Source organism: Sturnira hondurensis, unplaced genomic scaffold (genome assembly GCF_014824575.4).
Source record: "Sturnira hondurensis isolate 20B ecotype Veracruz unplaced genomic scaffold, ASM1482457v3 Scaffold0001872, whole genome shotgun sequence".
NCBI classification, from domain to species: Eukaryota; Metazoa; Chordata; class Mammalia; order Chiroptera; family Phyllostomidae; genus Sturnira; species Sturnira hondurensis.
The window spans coordinates 36,906,418-36,932,636 of record NW_028074503.1 but is presented as its reverse complement, the minus strand read 5'-3'; the positions used below and the strand labels follow the sequence as shown (position 1 = coordinate 36,932,636).

At 45.9% G+C, this 26,219-nt stretch overlaps 1 protein-coding gene across 1 annotated transcript in view; it reads left to right on the top strand.

Moving 5' to 3' along the window:
• Positions 1-26,219, top strand: part of RTTN (rotatin) — a 98,978-nt gene that overhangs the window by 14,307 nt on the left and 58,452 nt on the right. Inside the window, exons 11-25 of the mRNA XM_037035684.1 lie at positions 5,691-5,861; positions 9,110-9,322; positions 10,474-10,586; positions 11,978-12,104; positions 14,634-14,759; positions 15,549-15,665; positions 16,482-16,621; positions 19,248-19,419; positions 20,711-20,810; positions 21,249-21,337; positions 21,922-22,039; positions 22,252-22,348; positions 22,950-23,018; positions 24,577-24,765; positions 25,354-25,593. Of these exons, the coding sequence (XP_036891579.1) occupies positions 5,691-5,861; positions 9,110-9,322; positions 10,474-10,586; positions 11,978-12,104; positions 14,634-14,759; positions 15,549-15,665; positions 16,482-16,621; positions 19,248-19,419; positions 20,711-20,810; positions 21,249-21,337; positions 21,922-22,039; positions 22,252-22,348; positions 22,950-23,018; positions 24,577-24,765; positions 25,354-25,593 (2,081 nt within the window). The remainder of the gene's footprint in view (positions 1-5,690; positions 5,862-9,109; positions 9,323-10,473; positions 10,587-11,977; positions 12,105-14,633; positions 14,760-15,548; positions 15,666-16,481; positions 16,622-19,247; positions 19,420-20,710; positions 20,811-21,248; positions 21,338-21,921; positions 22,040-22,251; positions 22,349-22,949; positions 23,019-24,576; positions 24,766-25,353; positions 25,594-26,219) is intronic.

Below are 26,219 nucleotides of genomic sequence, written 5' to 3'. Positions count from 1 at the left end.
TGGCGTGTATCGCTCAGTCTCTGGGTGCTGGATGGCATTGCTGCTGTCGGTCAGGAGGTGACCCATGTGCATATGTCGTTTCCTGCTTGTACGAGTGTCTCTAGAGTAGATTTTTGTCAAGCGGGATTGCTGTATTAGAATGTAAATACTCTTAATGGTAGATGCTGTCACCTTACCCTGGACAGCTCTACTGTTTCGGCCATTTACTGGCAGTTGGTTAGAATGTAGTTTCACCTACAGGCTCAGCAGTAGGACTCATAGCCAAAGCTCAGATTTTTGTCATTGTGATAAATGAAACGTGGTATGTCAAGGTAGTGTTAATTTACAATTTTCTCTGAGTAGAGTTGAACATCTTTCTGTAATTTTAAGAGCCATTATCATTTCTCTTCTTGTAAACTGTCCAAACCTTTAGCCATTTTTGTTTGGGGTCATTGATTAGTCTTTTCTGCTTTTATTGATTCTCAGAGCTCTTTATATATTAAGGACATTGGCTTTCTGCAACAAGTTGCAGTTTTTCTCCTATTTGTTTTTCTTTTTTAACTCTCCTAATGATATTTATTTATTTTTATGTAATTGGATTCATCAGTTTCTTTCCTTTTTTAAAAACAAAACAAAACTTGGCTCTGTATTTTGAGTCAAAATTTAGAAAGATTTTCTTTACACCTTGGGAAAATGTGCTATATCTTTCCAGTTCTTGAAGTCTACATTTTTGTGTTTTAGGAGTATTTTCTTCATGTAGATTTTGCACATTTCTTATCTTTTTTATGTATAGGTGTGAATATGTTTATGTGGGTTTTAACAGATTTATTGGAATATAATTGACATATAATAGGCTGCACATGTTTCTTAAAGTTTGTTGGTACATTTCAACGTGCAGATACACAACGCATTGGTGGTTCAGTGATAGAATGCTCAACATACAGACATATCTATGATCGAGATTAGCTTGCATTTTTTAGAATTTGGTATGAATAAACTCATTGTATGCTTCTTTGTCTCATTTTTTTCTTTAGTATGTTCACTTTGAGATATACCCATATAGTTGCATTTATTATTAGTTCATGTTATTGCTGGATGTCTTATTTTTTGCATTTCAGTAGGGAAAATATTTTTTGGAAAAGATGACATTATGTTTTATTTTTTTTGAAAGAAATATTTTGATTAATATTTGCATGAGTAATCAACACATGTACAAGATTCCTAGGAATGTTACATTGTAAATGATATTTAAGACATCTGTGAACTACCAGAGTATGTCTCCAGGCAGTTGTAAATCATATCCTCTTTTACACTTAAATATATATCGATTATTTGTCATTTTATATATTTTATTTTGAAATTATTCATTAACCTTGATTTTTTTTGAAATACTGGTGCTTTATCTTTTTTAATGTAAATTAGCAACAGCCTTTTTTTCTTGCATCGTCAGAGAGGTGGAAGCAAAATTTATTAGTCATAAGAGTATTTATTGACTTTCATGGTTATTGAAGTGTTTTTTCTGTATGTTGTGACCTGGGTCTGTTTGTGTTTCGTTAACCTTTGTTATGTGCAATCTGAACTCCCTGTGACTAGAGATGAGAGCGTGAAAAATAAATGAGGTGCTGATGTTCACTTAACACCAATACTCATGGGTAAAAACCCTAAACTTTGTTTTAAGAACAAAATTTCTTGAAAAGAGAAACCAATGAAATATTTTCGGTTGACATAATACATTGTTCGAGTCCTTCGGTTTCTTTATCTGTGACATAGGGGAGGTAGCTCTCAATCTTAGTTTTGCTTCAGTCCTTAAGGTTGCTCTGCTGTTTTATAGTACTTTTAGATTTTCACATACTGAAGGTTTTCAAAAAGTGAGTCTTTTCCTTAGATGTGTGAAGACTGTTTCATCAGTTGCTTCTTAAATTAACTTAAATTTTCTTGGCCAGAACATTTATCTGTAAAAGTTAGTCATTCACTTTTAATTTTTGGCTGCTAATCACTTGTGATTCAGTGAATTATTTTTACTTTAAAGGTTAAATCTGTTGTATAAGTGCCAATTGGTATGTTAGAAATGTTAAATAAAACAGTACTGTTTGAAATTATATTTGATTTACTTTTACTTGTAAACGCCTCAGGAAAAATCTCAGTATTTTGGCTATCTATTAATAAAAAGAAACAGTTAAGTAGAATTTCTTATTGTCTTTACTTTTGCCAAGTTTAAAGAGAGAGATAAAAGCAATAATTTTTTTCTGTTATTAAGGAAGCAGAACAGCAAATGTGTAGTTACCAGTTCAGACATCGAGTACCTGAGGATGTGCAGGTTTCTGGATCTTTCCATGTAGTGCGGACAGTGGTCGGGCCTGGGACGCCACAGCCCAGTTTGTGGGAGCACAGTCAGAAGGAATGTCCCCAATTGTATATTTTGATTTCACTTGAAGTAAATACAGAAAACATATTTATACTGAAATTAGTATATTTTGTTAATTAAAATGTTTATTGATAGCGCTTGTGAAAGTCGGGTTGACCTGAAGTGTGTCACCCCCTCTTTTCTCCCTCTGAAACCAGGTCTGTCTCCTTGTCCACATGGTAAGTTAGGCTCAGGGACGAGGATCTTCCCCCGAAGCCGCGGGACCCCTGACTCCCGGGGCGGGCTCCAGTCATTTTTGCCTCCTCTCCGTCACTCCTGTCCTCGTAATTGCACAGAAAACAGTCTTTCCTCCTTCTCCCTGACACATTGCTTCTAATTTCCCATCCGACCTGCCATGAGCTAGTCACTTAGGTTCCAGGGAGGTGGGAAGACTTTCTGGTGGGTGTTCAGGTGGGGCTGGAAGGAACGAGAGCCGCTTGTACCCAGGAAGGGCTCCCTGCGGGCGGCGGGACCCAGCAGGGGCTGGTGCTGGGTGAGCGGGTCTCCGGCTGCCATTCCCCTTCTCTGCCGCCCCCGGCCACCTTCAGAGACTGTTCATTCGGTTCATGAAACGGTTTTGATCGCCTGTCACATGCCAGGCTCTGCGTGCGAGTGAGCAGCAGTTTGCACTCTAGTGGGACACAGGCACTTTTATTGTGACACTCGTAAAGCGGAGGGAAGCCTAGAGCAATAATCACTAAATAGAGAGAGGTTTAATAGAATGCTTACTGTGGGGTAGATACAATTTCACACACGGTGTTTGTGAGACCATTCAATCATCACCACCCTGTAAGGTAGGTAACTCGTTACAGACGAGGAGATGGAGACAGTGTCTGTTCAAGGTCAGTTCTAAGTTTTTAATCATGTCCTATCACTAGTGATGCTTGGAAAACATACAACCTGGGATCTCAGGAAGGGCTCCATGTGAATCACGACTGAACTGCGTTTTGCGTTACATTTGGGACTTGGCTGAGCAAACGAAGCCAGGCTTTGTCACCCGACAGTGGGGAGAGGGACCGGGACGCACAGATAGTGCTGTTTGGGGGCAATGGGCGGGGCTGGTGGGGGAATGCAATGTGTCAGGGAGAGGCTGGCTGTTAGGCGAGGCCCTGCTTTCTGCGACCTGGCACTGGGCGGAGTGGCCCTTTGTCCTGTGGGCAGGTGAGCTTGCCCTCCGTGGGGAGTGCCTGGAAGGCTGCACCTGCGGTGGTGACTGGTGGCAGTGTGGGAGGGGGAGCGGGGGAGGCTGGCAGCACGTGGGGCCTCTGGTGCCAGTCGCCGGTTCAGATGCTCTGCCGACTCCACAGTCTGTTTCCTAATGTGAACATTTGGAGAAGCCGTGTTTGCACTAGAAATTCTACTTGAATGGGAATATTTAGAATATTCTGCTAATCTGATACTTTAATTCTGTACCTTCTTTTGTAAAAGCTGTGAAGGTCCTCTGAAAACTGCCAGCTCTCCCCCCATCAACTACTTCATAGGTGTTTAAAATTTTTTAAGCCTTTAAATTAAAACTGTGGACCAGTTACTATTTTTCAGTCTTTTTTTTAAAGCCTTTTAAAAAAAAGCACTCTTAATTGACATGGAAGAAATGATGAAAGTAGTGAAAATTGTAAGACTGACTCACACTTAAACTTCCTCATGAGCATAAGAGGATTATTTGAAACAGTTTTACGAGCAAATAGACTTCTAGTAAAGGCCTGGAAATACTGAGATCGTAAACGTGTTGATTGATTTTAAAAATGTAAATTGTCAGAGTTAATCTTGAGTAGCAGATAGGCGGGTGGAATGTGAGAGTACTACCTTAACGGAGGAGTACTGAGAGAATTGGCTGCCGGTGTGATGAGACCGTCACTGCCTTTCTCAGTTGTTTTCTCTAGACCGGCAGTTATTACTGGTGTGACTGTCACTTTTTTGTTTTAACTTGGTCAGTGTTGCCTTTGTGTTGGTTTAAATTTTTACTTCTAGCTTTTGTTCCTTGGGATCAGGAGAGTGTAGCTTTAAACATCCGTCGAAGTTTTCTACGTGATTAAGTAGGTGGTTTGTCCTTTGTCAGTGTCCTTGGGAACTTGAGGGGTTGTATCCTTTGAAATGTTCAAGTTTATATCTGTTTATTTTATTAGCTAGGTTCAAACAGACCAAGTTAAAACTTACCAAATCCATTTTCACTTCAGTAACAAGTTTTGCTTGATACTGTGAGTCAGACCACAGCGACTCATTCATGTTGGGTCTTTACTCATAATTATGCATTTCATCAACGGAAAATGGCCCCCCCGTACCTACTTTTTGCCCTGAATTATTCATTCATATTTCAAATATTGTTAATTTTTCACCACAACATTGAATTTTCAACTTTTTGTGCACAAAATTATTTCCACTATTTCTGACAGTAGCCATCGTGATGGGTGTGAGGTGACAGCTCATGTGGCCTTGACCTTATAGTGCTCATACCTTTTAGTTTTGTTTCCCACGTGTTGGCCCTTGAATAGAACGACTTACTCCACGCAGGACAGTTTCGTCCAGTCTGCGGGCTCTGTGCCGTGTTATTTTCCAATGTTCCCAGTGGAAAGGTGAGGGTGAGAAGCCGCAGCACCGGTGTCTGCGCCTGCCCTGCTGCCCTACTGTGTTCCTTCCCACCTGCTGGTGGGGGTGTGTCCCCGGGTTGAGGCTGTGGTCGGTCTGTTATGTGTTGCCGTGCTTGGCAGGTTTGCTGCATTTTAGCCTTCTCTTTGTCCTTCACGTATGCCTTTCCGTTTAAAAGATACAATATCTGTTTAAGTAATGAGTTATCTAGAAATTGATGGTGGCAGAACACTTTCCCTCGAAACAACCTCATTACTTGAAGAGCACTCATACGATTTTATACTTAATTGTTTTTAATTATTTGACTTTCCTTGTTTCATTTCTCTGGTACTTTTGGGTTCACTTTGAGGTTGGAGATTGTGTCTCTTATACTAACGAGTTTTTTCATTGTACCCGCCGGTGCATATTGCACACCGTGAGCCTAGTAAATGCTTGCTGATTTACCCCAGGATGCTCACAGTGGGGACAGGTACGCATAAGAAAGTAGAGGCATTTATGGGTCATTCAGCTTTCCTCTGTTGTTTTTTATTTATTAATCAGAAGTCATCAGATCGAATGCTTACAGATTGTTCGTTTTTTAAAAATTTAGGTGTTCTCATTTGTTACCTCAGCAGCTATTGATGGAATGATTGCACTTTGGTTTTTGTTATTTAATGGTAACGTTTCCCACGTGTTCTTCATGACGGATTGGTTGTTTTCCTCTTTTGCGTCTAACTGTCTGCAGAAGGAGAGATTGCTTGCGGTGCTGGGGTCCCTGGGAGAAACCGTGTGCCACCATCACAGCAGCCTGGGCCTGGAGCAGGCGGAGGCCGCGCGCCGGCTGCACCGGATGGCGTTTGTCAGCGTCGCACTGCTGGCGGTGCGGCTGCTGCAGACGCTGCTGCCCGTGGAGAAGGTGAGGCGGGGAGCGCTGCCCACCCCAGTGTACCGAGTGTCACGCATGGGTGTTGTGAGTGCCCGCTGATCGTTTCGCCGTGTACAAAGATTATGATTACGCTGGAACATGAGAATGGACAAATGGCTAGCATTTTTGACCAGTTATTTAGTTGGAAAAAACACATTAATTCTGTAAAGTTTTTTTAAGGACTTTCAAAAATATAGTGTAACATATGGTGTTAAGACAGAGACACAGTTCAGTGTATTTTTAGTAAGTGAGTATATCGTGTTTCAGACGTGAAACCTAGCACAGGACAGGGAACCGGGCTAGCGAGTCAAGGGCCCCGCCCTGTGCGCGGCCCGCCATCCTCCCCGGCCGCCCCACCTCCCGTGCTCCTCTCTGACTTCGCACCGAAGACCAGTCTGTTTCCAAACATCTCACTAATGGAGTTAGAGTTTGTGCTCAAGGGTTTTTTTTTTTTTCCAGGATTCTTCACTGTTACTGCCTGTAGCAGTTGCATGTTAAGTTTTATTGTAAGATAGTATTCCACTGTATGATTTTATGGTAAAGGTGGTTTTCATAGGTGTAAATATCTTTTAAAATTGTTTTTTGACTTTTTCTAAATGGAGGTTATATTTTTGCACTTGAATGTTCATGGTAGAAATATCTCGGATGACTCGTGGCAAGTGCGCAGTGTGCACTTTCCGCAGAAAGGCGCTGAGGGCGCCCCAGGGAGGGCGCAGGGGAAGCCGGTGCGACTATCCGAGTGTGCCATTGCGGCCCCGCCATGGCCATTTGCCCCTCGCTCCCGGCGTTCTGCAGAGCGCGTGGTCCAAACTCCTGTTTTGGATGAGTTATATGTGCAACACTGTCAGTCACCTGGGGAAATGAGGGCAAAACATTAAATTATAAATACAGTGTTTTGCTTTGGGGAGAATAACACCATTTCTGTTCATTTCCATTTTTAACTTTTATTCATTAGTCATCTTTGTGAAGAATTTTTTTATTTTAAGGAGGGATAATTTTTCAAGCCATAAACATTATAAATCGAAGCATTCTATTAATAATTGTGATTAAAATACATGTCTCGCTTTACATAATAATATATAACTGAAAAATTAGTAGTGCTACAATACTTTGTTATTAAATATGATAAATGATCAATCTGTGTCAGTTGGTGTATTGATGGAAACACAATGATCAATTGTAGCATGTCGCTTATTTATTGCTTTTTTCTGGTTCGCAGGCCTATGCTCAATCCACTGAGCTGCACCAGCCAGGGCTATTTATTGCTTTTTTGATTGATTTTTTCTTCTATGAGCTCATTTGGGCAGGAAACAGTTAATATAGAAATCAAGGCCCTGGCTGGTGTAGCTCAGTGGATTGAGCACAGGCCTGCGAACCAGAGGATTGCGGTTCGATTCCCAGTCAGGGCATATGCCTGGGTTGCATGCTGGTTCCCTGCAGGCCAACTCCCAGCAGGAGACGCACAAAAGGCAACCATACATTGATGTTTCTCTCCCTCTCCCCTTCCCCTCTAAAGGTAAATAAATAAAATTTATAGTCATGCTAAAATATAGCAAAAAAAAGAAATCAATAATTTGTATTATATATGTTTTAATTTAGTACTAGAAAAATGTAAAACTAATTTTTCAGTTTTTTGAAGCTAGTTATTTTTTATTTGTTTTTGTTTTTGAAGGCAAATCAATGCCTGTAATTTTGGGGAGCTCTTAAATGCGTAGCTTGGAAGTCCATTAGAACAGTAAATAAGGTCATTGAAGAGAATGCAGTTGCAGTATTGATGTGTCCATGGTTGTAATTGCTTCCATTGATTAACTGAGAGCTGTAAAGTGAGACCCGAACGACAGCACCATCCCCTGGCTGTTGGATGCCTCCCTCAGTCCGTGTGTGAATGCGCGGCTCTGCTGCTCTCTGCTGCCCCCTGCCGCCCTCTGCCTGCTGCTAGCCCAGCACGAGCGGAAGTACAGTCTAGACTCTGAAGCCTTCTCCCTTGAAAAGAGTGCTTTGAAATACCTGAGTTTGTACTTACCAGATTGTGATTTGGAGGTTGGAAAGTGGTAATATGAGTCTATGTAGAGATTTTTCAGATTTGAAAGTTTTGACAAAGTGGCCTTGAAAGCCTTTTTAAAATTCTTAATTGTTGATTTTAAATGATTTTGGAGAATCAGCAACTTTAACCCATGTGTAGGTTAAAATGCTACATTGGAATATTGTAAAAATTTTCTGCTTGGTTAATTCAGATTGGTAAGATGAATGAAGGTAACTTTATTTGGAGGAACCGTCTGGGAAATAAGGGGTGAAACTGCTGGCCCTGTCCCAGAGGCAGGTGCAGAGCTTCCTAGGAGCCCCTGTGACCGCTCAGCAGGCCAGTGGAGGTCAGGAGGGGCTTAGACCCCAAGGCTGTGGCTTCCTCAGAGGCCCCGAGACTCGAGTCATCTGGTGGAGCAGCGCTTCTCAGAGTGCAGTGTGCGTAGTGACCTAAGCATTTGAGTCCTGTAGTTCTGATATTCACTTGGCAACTTCAATTTAAAGCTTAGCAGATTTAGCTCGTAATCTTAGACTTTTAGGCAGTTAGCGATTACCTTTAAAATAGGTTACCTGTAAAATAAATCATGACCAACTTTCTCTAATAAAGACAGCATTTCCGCCATGATAGTGCGTGCTGTCTGCCAGGTGATTTTCTGAATGTTGACTTTTTAATCCTTTTTCTCTTCTCCATTGATTCGTAGAATCCTATCATGAAACTAGAATTATTTTTAAAGAAAACAGTTCTTTTAGTTTAAACCAGTTGATTTAAAGTATAGAACAATATTTCATGTGGACCTGTTGATTTTATACTCCTTAAGGATCGGTCTCCTGTGTGCTCAGCTGTGGCGGGATGTCCCCACCCCCAGGCCATCGCATCAGTTTGGTGACTCGTGTGGGAGTGTATGAGGCACGTAGAGCACAGGCCCACGGCAGAGCCTTAAACAAGAGGCAGGGCTGGGCAGAGTCCGTCACTCTGGGTGTTGGTGTGGGAAGGACGGGAGAGTGTTGGAATTTGGGCTCGAGACATTCTGGGCTGAGAAAAATTGTGTTCAGTAAAGGCATACAGGTAGGTGTTTGGGGAATAGAGTTTTCTTTAGAAAAGTATCGACTGTGTGATAGAGAATTGCAAAGAAAGAAAGTTGAACTACGTGAAGGTTATAGTTTACCATGTTTATCTAAAAAATGCTTTTTTAATTAATTTTTTTCTATCCATCAAGGCAAGCGACTTTTTACCCGAGTCCATGTCAGCAGCATTGTTTCTCGTTTCTTTGGACATGCCTGTTTCGTTGGAATACCCAAATATTCACGAAGCTGTGGTGGCCTATCTGGAACAGCTGAATTCTGAAAACTACAGCATTTATAAACGAACTGCGGAGGCTGTTTATTCCATTGAATGTGCCTGTAACTTCCTGTCTGACGTTGGGAAGGAGGTAAAAAGTTTCATTATTACCTCTTTTAAAGTCCTGTGATAAAATATTTAGAAAGTGTAACCTGTACTTTTCAAATCAGTGGACATAGAACAGTTGAATTGTTAGACGTAGGGTACATAATTAGTGGGTCAATGATCAGGTTAAAGTAAGGATATGAGTTGTAAAAACATAAAATGAAGACTTTAGATTAATGACTAATGTACGTTCACAGAACTAGAGGTTTTAAGAAATCAGTAATCATTATTCTCAGTGTGCCAATACCTAATAGTGCGCCCCCTCTCGGAAGCGGCGCACACAGAGCTGGAAGGGCCACCTGAGTGCTTCCTTGCGGACACGCTTCCTCCCTGATGTCATGGACCCTTATTTCCTCACGCACGGAGCCCGGCAGTGCTGCTGAGTGAAGCCGTGAGCCGAGTCGTAAGGCGCAGGGGCCTTTGTGTGTAGTGATAGAGCAACAACTGTGTGTTGTTCCTTATTGCTCTCATGGTGTTCTTCAGTGCCTATCAGAGTGAGTCTGAGGTAGACTTGGACTGCAGGAATTGTTCGTTGTCTGGAAATACCAATGGGTCCTGAAGGTCTTGAAAATATTGGGGACAAAATTCTCTTTTTTGGTCCTTACATTGGAGTCTGCTTGAAGTTCATATTTCTGATTTTCCTTTATCTACCATTGCTTTTTTCCTCTCTTTTCTTTTTGCCATGTCTCGAGGCCATTGGCTTCTTGTTTCCTCCAGGGTAGAATTCTGATTTGTCTTTAAGCTGAATTATTCTGTCGCTTTCTGCACTGTCGGTCAACCGAGCATGTCTTGGGCAGGAAGTTAGAAGGGGGAGCGGGCACAGGCGCCAGAGCCCCGCTTCGCACTCCGGCTGGGAGGGAGGTGGGACTGCAGGCAGCGGCCGAGGGGCCCACTGGGGCTGCTCGGCGGTGAGTCGGACAGCCCTCCGTGGGCTTAGCTGGGGCTTTTCCCACATCTTTCTTCCAGGACTGACAGTTTTCAGTGCTTATTGAGAAAATGGGCTTAAAGCAAATATGAGCAATCTCGGGGCCCTGAATAATCTAATTTCTTAAAGTTGCTTAGTTAACTATGGAGAATTTTGTTATTTTGTTATCCATGAGCTTGGCATTTACTGCTTTATTCTGATTTTTTTCTTAGGGAGAGAAGAATCTTCTAGAATTAGTGGAGCTGGCAGACCAAGCCTTGCGTAGCTTTTCCTATCATCAGTATTTACCCCTAATAAAGGAAATCATCTGCATTTGTTCAAAGATGTAATATTTTCTTTCTTAATGTGATTATATTATAGTTCATGGTGTGTGTGTGTGCATGTATGAGAGAGAGAGAGAGAGAGAGAGAAGTTAAGTGCAATGAAAATTGAATTTGGTCTTAAATCTTGTTATCATCACCATTTTTTGTTTAAATTGCTTTTATATGGGTCTGGCCTTTTCACTGTGTATGTGTAGCTGCATTAAGACAGTTGACTTATTCAAGAGTAAACTTTAAAAATCTCCTGCTACAATCAGAGTGAATTATCATTTATACATTTGGATTGGTATCCATTCAAACCAGGGATTCAGGCATATCAGTTAACTTATTTATCTTTAAAATTTTAATTAACTACTTAATTTTTTGTAATGTAAGTTTCATTACTTCCTACCTTTTCCTTATATGGGTTTTTGGAAAGCATCATGCATTGGTTAATTTTGGGGGGAATCGTTAGAGCAGATTCCTGTTAGAACATAGTATTTTCATTGCTTTTGGGAAGAGCGAATTGCATGGTGGTAAATATCAATTCAATATGGGATTTTAACACTTACTTATTTTTCACCTCACGTAATTACCATTTCATGTGTGTGTGACATTTAAGATCTGCTCTCTTAACAATTTCCAAGTGTCCAGCGTGGGACCCATGACGGCAGTGACTGTGTGGTTTGTCAGGTCCTAGAACATGCTCATCCCTTGCTGAAATGCTGTGCCCTTTGACCCCGCCCCCCTCCCCCCCAAGAAATGACTGCTGCACTCTGCCCCTGTGGGCTTGACCATTCCAGGCCCACACAAGTGAGGTCATGAATCATTTACTTCTCTGAGTGTGGCTTATTTCAGTTGGCATCGTGTCCTTTGGGTTTTTCTATGTGACAACTGGAAGGATTTTCTTCTTTTTTTGAAAGGCTGGACAGTATTTTATTGTATGCATATACCATATTTTCTTTGTTCATTCACCAATGGATGGACGCTGGGGTTATTTCCATCATAGACTATCATGAAGAATGCTAGAATTAGGATGGGAGTACAGATGTCTCTTCAACATCCTGATTTAACTTTTTGTGGATATTAATCCCAGGAGTGGGATCGCTAGATCACGTGGTAGTTGTCTTTTTAATTTTTCTAGGAACCTCCATATGTTTTCCATAATGGTTGTACCAAGTGACATCCCATGTACAGATTTTTAAATATGTTTTGGGTGGTTTTATACTCTTTTAAGAGAATATTTTTTGCCTTGAAACAAGTGTACGTTTGGGTAAACACGAATATCATGTTACTTAAATGCGATCCCAGTCAGAGGAATCGGGGTAGGAAGAAACCCCTCCCACGGTGCTTTTCGTCGTCGGTTTGGCCATGCCTTTGCCTTACAGACGTCTTGGCCGTTCTGTCTTCTCACCAGCTGGAGGCCGGCCCAGGCCAGCCCGCTGCTGCGGGGCGAGAGTCAGCGGGTGTTTCTGCGGATGCTGTCTCACCCTCTGCTGCCTGTGAAGGTGGAGACCTACCGCTGCTGTCTGGAGATCGTGAAGGTGGGTTTTCTGCGTTTTGGCTTTTGGGGGCGAACTAACAGTGGATTTTCTTCCTGTAACTCTAAAGTTAAAGTACTTGACCTTTTAAGTGAGGTATAAGAATTGTTACCCTGAAAATAGATGCGGTTTTTAGTCAACTCTAAGACATTTGTACTGTTCCGTTCCCTTAACTTTGTTGGCAGTTGAGTTGCTTTATCAGAGGTTTTGGTGAGAATTGCATTCATGCTGTGTTACTTGATGATGGAAAATTGTCAGGAAAAGCACCAGGTATTTAAAGTGATCTCCATGCTCAGGGAAAGGTTTATGTTATTATGATTTAAGTTGCATAGGTTCAGGTCTTTTTTTCTTAGTCATATTTTTCCTTTGAAACATTTGTTTTCTATGTTTTTAAACTATCAAATATTTCAACATAGAATACTACATAGAACATTAACTTTCTCCATATTGGAAAAAACATTGTATGTAGGACAGTACTGAAAAATGACTCTGTTTTTCCTCTGTATGTATGTTTTCCTATGTATGTATGTTCCTCTGTACTCTTGAAAATGTCCTCTTACATTTAACATTCTTGTAAGTACTGTCTATACATAACAAATGTTTACACTTTACCATTTTTACTTTTAAGAGAAATAAAAGTATTATAGTCACAACTGAAGCCTCTTTGCCTCTCCTTACCATTTCTTCCACCAAGATAACCACTCATGTAAAGTTGGTGTTTATCCTTCCTGTCCACTGTTTTATATATTTTTACTATATATGCGTATCTTTATAAACAACACATATTATTGTTTTATACTGGACATGTTTCGGCTGCCTGTGCTTTTCATGTCGTAGTAGGATCTGAGATCTGCCTGGTACCTTCGTCTTAACTGCTCTTTAGTTTGAGTATCTTCTCTTTCATTTTTAAATTAATATGTGAGTTCAGTCCACTTTTTACGTAAGTAAGTTTTCAGTTACAGTGTTGACGAGTGGTGCGTATGTTTGAAAGCCTCGTGGCTCCCTGGCTCGTGGATGACGGGTTCTCGGTGTCGCTCCCGAGTGGGGGCCTAGCTGCGTGTGGAGTCGCTGGTCGACCCGTTTGCCCTTCGCACGGCGCAGAACTGCCTCGTCCTTCTTGTCATCGTTGAGAAGTCTGCTGTCAGTTACGTTACAGTTGCTTTGTATTTTTTATTCTGGTTGCTCTTAAGATCTTTTCCATGTCTCATTACAATATGTTTTTGTGTACATATATATTTTTTAAAAACTTACCTTGTTCTTTTCGCATTCTTTAATCTGAAGACTCGTGTCTGCTCTCATTTCTGGATACTTCTCCATCATTATTGTTTCTCAGAACCTGCTGCTCCCTCCAGGTGCCATGCTCATGGGGTCTATGTTAGACGTCCCTGTTTTACCTTTTGTACCTTTTTGAAAATACTGTACCTTTTTGTGCCTTTTGAAAAATACTTTCTGTACCTCTTTTTGTTCTGTTTGGATGGAATTCCTCAGTGCTGCTATTCAGTCCACTAATTCCTTCTTTAGCTATGTCTAATTTGCTTAGAGATAGTGGTAAAATATACATAACGTGAAACTTAGCTTTTTAATCACTTTTCAGTGTACAGTTAAGGGGCATTAAGTACATTCACATTGTGGTGGGGCCATCCCACTGTTCACCTTCAGAACTTCCTCCTTTCCCGTGTGGGAACTCTGCGCCCGTCGTACAGCGACTCCTCATCCCCCCCACCGTGTCTTTTTGTGTTTTAAAGATTTTTAAAATTTATTTATCTTTAGAGAGGAAGGGAAGGAGAGAGGGAGAGAAATATCAATGTGTGGTTGCCTCTCGTGAGTCCCCTGCTGGGAACTGGCCTGCAACCCAGGCATGTGCCCTGACTGGGAATCGAATCTCCATCCTTTGGTTCGCAGGCCCGTGCTCAATCCACTGAGCTACACCAGCCAGGGCCCCCCACCATATCTTGGTACCATCATTCGACTCTCTGTCTCAATTCGACCGTTGTGGTACGTTTTCTTCATTGAATGTAATATCCTCAAGGTTCATCCATGTGATAACATAGATCAGTATTGCATTCTTTTTTAAGGCTGAATAATATTCTTTCGTTTGCATGTAGCACAGTTTGTTTATCCATGCTCCTGTGGATGGGCATTTGCATCCTGTAGCCGTTGTAACCAATGCTTCTGTGAGTGCAGGGATACAGATGTCTGCGTGAGTGCCTGCTTTAGTTCTTCGGGGTATATAGCTCACTATGTGTCCTATTTCCTTTGTGTCTGTCATTGTGAGCAACTTAAGGGGTTTGGTTGTCTCAGCACTTTGGCTGGTTTTCAAGGCTGCACTGCTGGCTGGAAGTCACACAGTCCATGTCTCGTGCAGACTCAGAAACTCTTGGGCAGGAGGGTCTTTCATCCTCTTGGAGTGAAAGAAAAGTTTCAGTGAAGTGGACACTAAAATTGGAATTGAATTTTAAACAGGAGAAAGGGGAATCCTCTTGAAAAACCAGTGTCACTAGAATTTATTTAATTTTTTGTTTTGTTTTCCAGGAATGTTTAGGTGTCCATCATGTTGGTGAACCTGTGTCTTCCCTTTGTAGTGGCCTTCACTTTCTGCTCCACCCAAAAGTCCTGTACGAAATCTCTGCGTTTGGCATGCAAGAACCTAACAGTGAGGTATGGCACGTTAAAAGTAAGTGCAAAACACTGTAATTCCTGAGATACTCAGCTAAATCAAGGTGACACCCTCATATAACGAGACAGTGTTACGAGAAACAGAAACTTGTTTTTGATGTGTGGGCTCAGTCAAGTTATTTAAATACATGGAAATGTTAAAGAAGATACAAAACTCAAACTACATGACAGAATTTCTTGAATTCATATGAAACTGTTTACTTAGGGTTTTTTATCCAAGATGCAGAGAACTGTGCAGTGATATAGTTAGCAGGTTATTTCTTTACGGGTGTTTTGATTCAGGGGAAGAATATACCCTGAAGGTAAACAAAAAGGAGTGTGAGATGATGCCGCGGGGATGAGAGCTTTGGGAGGCCGAGCTGTCGATCACAGCACCTGTCCAGGTTCTGTCTGATGTTCCAGGTGTGTCGGCGACCCAGCAGCCGCCTTACTCTGTTGGGTGTCTTGTCTGTGTGTCGGGCAGGTGAATGCCGCAGCCAAGGCCATCCTGCTGTACCTGCTGCAGGGGCGGCTGNTTTTTTATCCAAGATGCAGAGAACTGTGCAGTGATATAGTTAGCAGGTTATTTCTTTACGGGTGTTTTGATTCAGGGGAAGAATATACCCTGAAGGTAAACAAAAAGGAGTGTGAGATGATGCCGCGGTGATGAGAGCTTTGGGAGGCCGAGCTGTCGATCACAGCACCTGTCCAGGTTCTGTCTGATGTTCCAGGTGTGTCGGCGACCCAGTGGCCGCCTCACTCTGTTGGGTGTCTTGTCTGTGTGTCGGGCAGGTGAATGCCGCGGCCAAGGCCATCCTGCTGTACCTGCTGCAGGGGCGGCTGGTGATGACAGCGGCGACCTGGGACAAGCTGGTGCAGTCTCTGTGTCCCGTCCTCCCAGTGCTGCAGGTAGGCATCCATCCCTCTGGCGGTCCCCTTCTCTCTGGGGAGCAGGGTGGGCAGGAATGGCGCCCCTGGTGGGGCCGACACATTGTGAGGGGCGAAGAGACGCATGGAGGTGCCGTGGCCGAGCGAGCAGCAAGCTGTGGCTGCTGTGTTTGCCCTTCCGTGTCTGGGTTCGAGGTGCAGTGTGGGGCGCGGCCTTCCGCCGTGACATGAAGAACAGAACTCGGCCTTACGTGGAAGCCTTTAGGCAAAGCTCAGGCTATTAAGCAGACGTGATGTAACCGCTTGGTCCTCGAATTAGTTCTGTGCGTGTATGTGACTAGAGCTTTCCTCTGACAATGAACTCTTGGAAGCAGCTTTTTCGGCAAGTCCTTGTGGGCGTTAAAGGAGCAAGGGGACTCTGGTTCCGGCCCCTCGGACAGGGTTGGGCGGTGGGCACCACCCCCAGGAACAGCCTGTGGAGCAGGGCCAGGGCCGTGGGCCGAGAGGCTTGCCGTGCAGCTGTGTCTGCCATGCCCACTGCTGTCCCGTGGGGGCAGGTCTGAAGGCCCGGGGGTGCCTCCACCCCCAGAACCCGGGGAATCAGAACAGCGAGCGGTGTCCAGAGGTCGGCATATTTTCCCGGAGGGCTTCAGTATTACTTTTAAAGTACAGTCTTAGGTAGGTTTTTCACATCGTGTAGGTTATTTTGAAAAGTGACTTTTCAGACGAACTAAAAGAAATGCATGAGTTGCCTGACAGGCCAGTGCAGTTCTCATGTTCAAGTTGAAACTGTGTATGCACCTGAACAATGCCTTCTTTTCTCCTGGCATCTGCTAGGGCTATGCCGACACGGAGGACCCTCTGGGTAACTGCATTCTCCTTCTCAGCGAGGCGAGCGCCGAGGTGGGCGCAGGGGCTCTGCCCCCCCCTGCCCGGCTGAGGTCCGTGCTGCGCCTGCTGCTCGTGAAGAAGCCGTCGTAAGTACCGCGGGCGTGTGTGTGGCAGAGATGAATGGGGGGTGACCTAAGAAAGGATGGCACGGTAATTCTCTCAGACTGTGGCAGACCAGAACTGGGGGCGGTAAAGGAAAGCAGTTCTTTTTAATAGATAGAGAGAGGAAACCGATAGGTAAAGCTCTCTATGCAGATCCCGGTGTTTCAGGTGCTTTCTGGAAAACTCCATCCACGCCCAGGGCAGTGGTCAGACCTGTGCCAGGCCTCACTGCTGGGCTTGGTGCTGTTGGTGGTGCCATGGGCAGTGCCGTGGGCAGTGCCCCCTGAAGCCGCGACCAGTGGGTCACAGAAGTTACAGAGCATCTCCTCGTCTCGTCTCTTTAGAAATGTTAGCTGGGAGTGATCCCCTTCTGAATGCTGGCTCCGAGGATGAAGTGTTTCACAGGAGGGCGGTGGCCCGGTGCCCCACAGAACAGAGTGCAGGCGGTTTAATCTTGCTTGGCTCGTCCTCCGGGAATCTGAGAAAGTGGCCTCTGCTCCATCCTTAGTGTCGTTTAACTAACAGAGGGACAAGTGGGTGGTCCCTCCCTCCCCATCAGTGCTGCCGGCATGTTCTCCGTTGCTCTGCAGGTAGCTGGGTGGGTTCTGCCCCACTGAGAAGAGACAGCTCAGGGTCAGAGGAGGTTCAGTGGCAGAGAGGGGTCAGCTGGAAGGCTGGGGGACCAGCATGCTCTTGGACGGTGGGCAGTTCTGATCTCCCTAAACCTTACATCCTGATAATGCATCGGCTTGCTTATTAGCAGATGATTGGGCTGAAAAATCCGTAGGTGGAAATAAGATATTAAGAGACTGGGGGGCGGTGTAGGTGCACGGAATCAGAAGATCGATTGTAAAAATCTCTGGCGTCGAGTTATGGATAATGCAGGGTGGGTGGCAGTCAACCGGATGGTCCGCAGGGTTGGCTTCCGCACGTCCAGCTACGTGCTCGTGTGGCACGTGCCCTCCCCGAAACTGGCCGTGCGCGCAGTGGGAGTTTGCTTTCTGATCCCCCTGGGGCCCGGGGTCTCCGGGTAAACAAAGACATTCTTAGCAGGCCAGGCCTCTCTCTGGGTGAGGCTCTGTTACACAGAACTGAACACAGTTTGGGTTACATATATGTTTTTAAATGATTTGATTCATTCTACCCCATTCCACTAGATCCTAAACTCCACTGGGCAGAAACCCTATCTGTTGGCTGATCTTTACATCCTTAGCACTTCTTAGAGGACCTTGGACATAAATATGTTCAAAATGTATTTGTTGGAAGAAATAGTACAGAGGAATGAATAGCTGGACTCTGGGGCCCCAGGCTAAACCCAGAAAGGTGCTAAATGTGTACCCCAGAGGAGATGCACAGCTCTACGTGTTGCACCCTCCACCCCGGCTTTCTTACTGGGGTGCTGACTGCCCCTGGACTGGTAGCCCCAGACTTGAGTCGGCGCCCCTGGCTGGGAGCCAAGGGAGCCCAGGGAAAGCCTGTGTATGGTCGGCTGTCCCGAGTTCTCCAGAGGGGACAGCAGGAGGGGCAGGGAGAATGTCTACCTGACCTCTCACACCGTCGTGGAGTAAATGTTAATCCTCCGAAGATGGTGTTCATCAGTAATTGTACGAGAAACTCCTGCTTACATTGGCTGGCACGGAGTGTCAGCTGGGGGACCCAGCCGCACACAGCACAAGCAGGCCCTTCCTGACCTGCGAGTGGGATTGAGGGGAGAGGCCCTGTCAGCTGAACTTGATCCACTGAGATAAAGTGCCACAAGTTTTAGGACAGGGGACGTCAGGACGACGGGACACAGCAGGGTGGCCGGCTGTGGTGGTGGGAGCCTGCAGATTTCAATTGCCGTCTCATCCGTAGTCCTTAGGCCTGGACCTTGTGTCACCACTTAAAACGTGCTCCGTTCCGTGGGGTTCAGGGACCTGTCCGACAGTGGCAGGTAATTTGTGGTCTCACTGTCTCCCAGCTCCGAGCCCTTCGTCCAGGGGACAGTTTATTTGTTTTTCCAAAAGTCTGCCACCTGTCACTCAACTGACCTCATTCCTAGTGCGTTCCAGATAAAGTAGGATTTTGATGGGAGTCCAAACTTTTTCTGTGCCCCTGTTTGAGGGGAATCTATCGGATTTTTATACATGTTGCGATACTGGTTATCAGTTACTAGTGCAGTTGCTGCATTGAACGTTAGTGTGGACCTAATGTTTAAACTCTGTCTGCGGCTGTTTTTATGGCCGAGACAGAGCATGAGGCTCGGCGTTGGGAGTCGCAGGGTTAGTTGCAGGTCGACTTACTGAAGGGGACTGTGTGACCACCCCACGGTCACAGGGACACCGACGGGGGGGCGGGGGGTTGACAGGCTCCGTGAGTCTGTTTCTTCATTTGTGACTGATGATCAGTTCTTCCTTTTTTCTGGTGTTTATTTACACATACAGAATTGAGCGGGTGATTGTAGGTGTACAGTAAGTATTGTGATAGGAGAAGTAAAATATCACCAGGAATGCCAGTGCGAGCATGGCTGACTCCCGGGTCGGTATGTGATGACTGGTTGTGACGGTGGCCCTTTCTGCTTTGCCATCATCCGTACACACGGGGTGCTGACCTGCACGCCTCGTTTCCCAGGGTCCGTTCGCTGGCCCTGAAGCTGCTGGCGCGTCATCTCACCAGGGAAGAAGGGGCCGATGGAAAGCGCCCCACGATAGACGCCAGAGTCCTCTCCAGAGTTTCCAACTTGTTTTTTGTGAAGACGCCCATTGACCTCAAACTGGATGACAGAAGAGAGCTGATTATTAAGGTGACTGTGACTGGGGTCTGTCCCTCGGTGGTGGCTGCCCGTTTGTGCACCACACGCCTGACTCTGCGTTCCTCGTGGGTGGTCGGGGCCAGAGGGAGAGCAGTAGCCCCTTCAAGTGCGGTTCCGCACGGCGGCCTTGAGGTTGTGGTCTGGTTTCTTCTGGCCCGTGGAGACTTTGGTTTACTGAGGAGGTAACTTTGTGGAGCGCTTACGACGTGCCAGGCACTTCGTCCTTTTTCATTTGATGTAGACACTGGAGATGCACTTCATTTGTAGTGTCCTAAGTACAGCTTAAGGCTGATAGAGTGGAAAGATCACTGACATGAGGCTGTTTAGAATTCTTGTTCTCATGTCGGGAATTGCCTATGATAGCAAAAAAGAAAAAGTTCCGATAGTAAAAATCCTTAGCCTCTTTATGGTAAGAGGAAAAAAATAATAGTGGCAAAGGCAGTTGCCTTTCTGAGTGTAGAGCAGCGCCCAAGCCTGGCGGTTCTGAGGGGCCACTGGAATAGCACAGTGGGTTTTCTAAATGGGGGAACACGCTGTGTTCTCCCTGCCTCAGCGTCTGGGGCCCCCAACAGCCGTGGCAAGAGGGTTGGAGAACCTTCCCCGGGCCCCGGGCGGGGTCCTGTTGGGGACTCCCCACATCCGAAGCATTGGCTGTCCCTCCTGTGCCCCACGTGTGGCAGGCAGGAAGGCGGGGTGGCTGTTCTGGACCTGTCCCATGAGTCTATGTTGAAGCCAGCAGGTGACAGCAGGTAGGAGGGCGGGGGGGTGTCGTTGCCGTTCTTTTCTTCTTTCTGGCTCTTGCACCCTGTCCTGGCATGCACGCCGTCTGGGCCTGGTGTCAGGGTGGCTTCGCCAGGTGCTGGGCGTCAGGTCCCCGAGGCTGTGTGCTTCCTGGTCCATGGGAGGGAGGGAGGGAGGGAGGGAGGGCGGGGTGGGGCCCAGGGAGGAGGCTCCTGAGTCAGATTCCTGAGTCAGAGCCAGGCCTCTGGTCTGGGCGGCCTGCTGCCCCTGCCGGGACGTTTGCCGTGACCTCTGGGTGCATCATCGGTTCGGAAGGACTTCCCAGCAAAAATGTCCGTGAGGAGAGGCTTATTTTAGACGATGGCTCTTTGTTTTAGACCCTTGCAACACTGACCCAGCATGTTAGTGTTGCAAGTTTACATGTATGTAATTATGTCATTTACTTAAGTTGGCTTTGTGAGCTTTATTCTTACAGTATGAACTGTAAAATTATATTGGAGAACTGGAAGTAGATGAAATTTTTTTTCCTTTTGGTTTGCAGTTGGAGACTGTTGAAAAGGTGTATGAAATCTTTATCTCAGACGACATTGACCTTGTGCTGAGAAAGTCAGCCGCAGAGCAGCTGGCCGTGATTCTACAAGGTAGTGCGTTTGGTTGCTGTACTGGGTTGGCGTGCGGCGGCCTCCAGGACTGGTCTGTCTTTCCTACAGCCCTTGAGTTAAGGGTGGTCTTTACATTTTTAAATAGTTGTTAAAAAGGTGAAAATAGAGAATTTGGGACAGACACCCTGTGTGGCCAGCAGAGGTTAACCTATCACCCTGTGGTTCGTTACAAAGGGTGTTGACCCCTGGTCTGCGCCATCGCTGTTTTATCTCCCCCACTGGGAGTGGGGGACAAGGTTGGGGAGAGCAGTGGAGAAAAGGTGGGACAGCTGTAACTGAGCAGTAAAAAAAGTTTGAAGTTTTGACACCAGGTGTGACTATTTTTAATACTTTGAAAGTCATGTGGATGTCTGTACTGTATTATTAAAACTACCGAAAATGTTCTTTAACTTTTAGTAACATTTTTTTTGTCCGCAGATCTTAAAATGCATGCTGTGGTGAAAAAGTTACGCTTAATTGACAAGATAATTGAGTATTTAAATGAATGTGTGGGTCAGGATGGTGAGGTAAGACTAATGGGTATCTAGATACGTTTTTACAGATCAGTGTTTTCATTGATCAGATCTGAGAGTGAACTCAGCTGAATTTGCCTCAGTCCTTGGAGTCTAGCTCCTAACACCCACTGCCTTGTTTTTGTTCATTTCTGATTGACAGCTCTATAAACAAAAGCTAGTCTCGAAATTTCTATCTGGTGTGTACACAAAAGTATATACAAAGCTTAATTTTAGCGGAAATTAATTCTTAATATTTAGTTGAGGTTTTTCACACACTTTTGATAAAGCATAAAATTTAGAATAAGATAATAGGACTATAATTGGCCCTGGCTGGTGTAGCTCAGTGGAATGAGCACAGGCTGGGAACCAAAGTGTCACCGGTTTGATTTCCGATCAGGGCACATGCCTGGGTTGCAGGTCAGGTTCCCAGTGGGTGCCATGTGAGAGGCAACCACACACTGATGTTCCTCTAACTCTCAAAAAAAAAGATAATAGGACTATAATTGGATAATGAGAATATAATCGGGTAACAGTGAAGTGGGTTTGGTCTCACCCCAGAGTTGGTGAACTTGGAGTGACGGTGCTTCCCCCCGCAGGTGGTGGAATGTCTGATCCCGCCGAGCCTTGCACTCCTGAGGAAGCTTCTCTGCGCAGACCCGGCGGCCCGGGACGCCCTCGCCCAGCGGCCTTCACTCCTGACCCTGCTGTTCAGGGGTGAGTGAGCACGTTTAACTGTAGGGAATGTTACCTCTCCACTTTACTTCGTTAGTCACTTAAAATTTTAACTCATCGCGGTAGAAACTCTTGAATCCTTTTGTGTACATTTCTCTGAGAACGGCCTCTCTTCCCTCCGAGTCAGGATACTTTACATTTGAAGGTCATTGCTTCTGATCTTTTGTGATATCACGCTTCTTTTTCCTTCTCAGTGTCCTTGATATTTCATGAAGATTGTACTGTCGTGACTGAAGTTGGGGCACTCTTCTGTCTACTGTTATTTGATGATGTCTCGAGAATGGACACGTGGTGAGCGCTAAGAGATTACAAAGTGTTTGCTCACGGCTTTCCACCTCCAGTTTCTGACGCAGCCTCACTGCAGTGCGTGGACTTTCCGTGGTGGATGTACCGCGGGGTGATTTCGGGTTTGAGTAAGCAGCTTTCAGAAGCTCACTGGCTCACAAAGTCATGCTTGAACTTTTATTTGTAAAAATTATGAGGCAGAAAATTTAAAGTTACTGCAGTAATTTTTGTCAGTGATCTCTTTTTCAGTATACTCAATTTTGCATGTTTTTCTTTAATATTTTATTTTAAAAAAACCTTCAGGAAGATGCTGAGGATGGTAACACCTATGTGACTCTGACCCTGAGCAGGGTCAGCAGGCGGGGGCACAGGTCCTCCTGCCACTGCAGCACCTGGGTTATGGGAACCAGTTGTGATACGCCCTTCCCAAAGGGAAGCGGACTCAACTCCTGCTCTGCCAGTCCAGGTCGTGGCAGACTCGTTAAAACTGTACTAGACGCCGGGGCGGTTGCCCTTGTGCCTGGAGTTTCGGCCGAGGCAGTGAAGCGAGTTGTGTTTACCGGCCACTCAGCTGCCCCTTTCCTTCCGTGTTCCCTTCCTGAAATAGGTCTGTCACTCCTCCCGGGAAACCGTCTTCACCATCAGTCTTCAGTTTGCCTGTTTCAGTTTGTAGAAGGTAAAGATGTTTCTCTTTGTTTTTCTTGAAGGAAAACTATTGTTACGGGAATGGAAATCAGAACCTGTAAATCCATCACAGTGTTCATCTAGTATGTAACCCATGTGGCTTGCGGTGTTGTGACTTGTTCTCCACGGTGGTGCTTAGGGAGTCAGTAAGGGTCTGTCCCCATGGCCAGGTTTTTGTCTGGGTGTTGTTCAGGTCCACAGAATGTTCCAGTCCATAGCACTTTCCAGTCCATAGGACATTCAAGTCCACAGGCCATTCAAACCCATAGGACGTTCAAGTCCACAGAACCACAGAAAGACTGAGCAGCGAACCCCGGCCCACCTTCAGTCTGGATTGAGCAGTTGGTAATAAACAGGCTGCTGGTCTCTCTCTCCCTACCTCCCCTGTGTGTTTATTTATTTATACGTAATCTTTTCCTCCTGATCCATGTGAAAATAAGTTTGGGACATAATTTTACTTCCCGCCTAATTATTCTAGTTTACACATCCTTAAAGTGTAAATTACAGACATTTCCCTACATAACCACTGTAAGTATACATACATAAAGTATACAAATCATAAGAGCATTTGATACATTTTTCCAAACACACACACCCACATCACCCCCCTGCGGTTTAAGGTACAGAGTATTACTAGCGTCCCACGAAGCCCTTCCATGCCTCCCTCACTACTTCCCACATCCCGTGAAGATAATTCTGTTTTAATTTCTGTTACTGTACAGTATTGTTGCTGGGTTTTGCAGTTCATGAACAGAGGATATGCTTGTATTCAGCTTCTTTGGCTCACCGCGGAGATATTTGTCTTCTGGTCACTTTCCTCGCTCTGTGGGAGTCGGTGTAAGAGTGTGCAGTGGTGCGTCCACCCTGGTCATCGATGGGCATGAGCCCTGAGCACCTGTGGGCCAGAGGGTGTTCTTGGGCCCAGCACGTGCCTCCAGTCAGGACCGCGGTGGCTGCAGCGGTTTCCACTCGCAGCAGCAGTGCCGTGCCTGCTGCTCCGCGCCCTCCCGGCCGTGGGTGTTCGCCCACCCACTCCTTCTTCCTTGGTGTCAGAGTGTTTCTAACAGGTCTGCGTGCAGTAGCCAAGAACTAGAAACCTCCCCCTGTTCCCCAACAGGAAGAACTGGTCAATGGGCCGTGCCCTCTTCGTACACGGACCACCACCCAACCGCGGGGGCCCCTGCCCACACAACTGCGGGGGTCTCATAGACGCGGTGGCGTCCCATTGCCATGGCGCGTAGCTGAATGAGTGAACGAGGGACAGACAGCACACAGCGCTGGGCACAGAGTGGCGTCTCTGTTTCAGCTGAACACCTGTTACGGGTTCAGAGGGCATTGTCCTCTCTGCAGACAGCCCCGGCATGACGTCGGGGTGTCCTCAGGAAAGAGTTGAACGAGTGGCTTTGGGAGGTTGCAGGGAGGTGAAGGACCGCTCGGTCACTCGGGATCACCGCAGACTGGGTCGTGCAGAACTCGGCCACCTTTGGGGCTCATGGCTTCGAGTAGCGTTTACGAACTGGAAGTTTGTGACCATCGAATGCTTTCTTCAGGTATCACCTTCCGGTGCACGTGCCCGGCCACCATGCCGTGAGCCCTTACTCCGTGGTTTTGCCGTTATCTGCCGACTGTTTGGCCCTGAGGCCGGTCTCAGACATGCTGCGGATGGCGTGGAACCTGTCCTGGTACCACGGGGCAGACAGCCTGTTGAAGCACGTGAACTCCGAAACGAGAGTCCCAGAGTAAGCGGTTACAGTTAGTTGAAAAAGCACATTTAATTAGGTACTTAGGTTTTATTTTTCCTTTAAGTCAAGTAGTTTTTTTACCTCCTGTCACCTGATTCTGCGTTTGTTCTCAAGATAATAATTTTTACTTTGTTTTAAAGATTTCGTGTGTTCATTACTTTAAAAAAAACTGTCACACGAGGAAGTTGCCCGGAAAGCACAGGGCACCTGCACTGCCTTAGTGATCGGGTGGTGTTTGCTAAGCTGCCCGGCGGGGTCGCCCGGACCAGGGCTCTGGACAGGAGGCCAGGCCAGCAAGTGGTCGCATGTGACGAGGCGGCAGAGGGTTACTGCTCCCGAACCGAGTGGTCCGTCAGGGCCTTCTCACTGGAGTGGAGGTCGCTCTGTGGGGCAGGGAGTGGGGCATGGGGTGCGCCTGTGCAGGCCTCGCATTGGTGGAGGTGGACCAGGCTGCCCCGTGGCTGGGAGCTCGCTGTTGGTGAAAGGGAAAGGAAGATAAAGCGGAATTTTGGAGACAGAGTTTATAATGAAAGTGATCTTTTCTTTTAATACCTGTGTCCCTCCTTCTTTCTCCCGTGTGCTCAGGTTCTCAGACACCCTGAGATTATCCCCGGAGGACACCCTGGCACTGATGGTGACACACGCAGCCAGCGGCCTGGGGGGCTGTCTCCAGGCCATCGAGGAGGCTGCCGCCCACAGGGAAGTGAGGGCTGCGGTCACCAGCATGAGTTTTTACTTCCTGAATGACAGACTGTCACTGGAAGGTGGTGCCGGCCCCCGTGGAGTTACGCTGAGGTCCTTGGCTTGGCACAGCGCCCTGGGCAGGTCAGTGAGGGCTGCAGTTGGCTGGTTTCAGAGACCAGCTGGTTGTGTGCGGGTTTGTTGCCGCAGCTGTGACAATATGAGCATGTCGTCTCACTGATGCTGTGAGGAGAAAAATGCTTTTGTAGAAGGGAAAACCCAGGATTTTTATTACTTGTAATGTGTATTTAGTAACAGCAGAAGAGAAAAAATTTAACCTAATCACTGCATTTTAGAAGGAATTATTAATACACTTATAACAGCTTTTAAAGTTTCCTTATCATGGGAAATGTTGCTCTTATACAAGTAAGTGACCAGGCTGAAACAAGAACAAACAGACTGAGTGTTTATTGCTGTCCATATTACACGTGACTTAGGATGTGAGTGGGTTGGTAGTAGGTTTGGTGCCCGTCTAGCAGGCTGTTTGGTTTTGCTCTTGCTTTTAGCCATGAGTGTGATTCACTTTGGTGTTTGGTCTGACTTCTGCGAAGCTGGTGGCCCGCTGTGGAGGACCGTTAGTAACTGTGGGAGAGGCGCCAGCCCGGCCGTGCGACCCTGTCTCGGCTTGTGCACCCACCAGGTGGAGGCGCAGGGGTTGGCAACAGTGGCCCCACATTTGGGCCCTCCTGTCACTCCAGTGGAGAATGGGC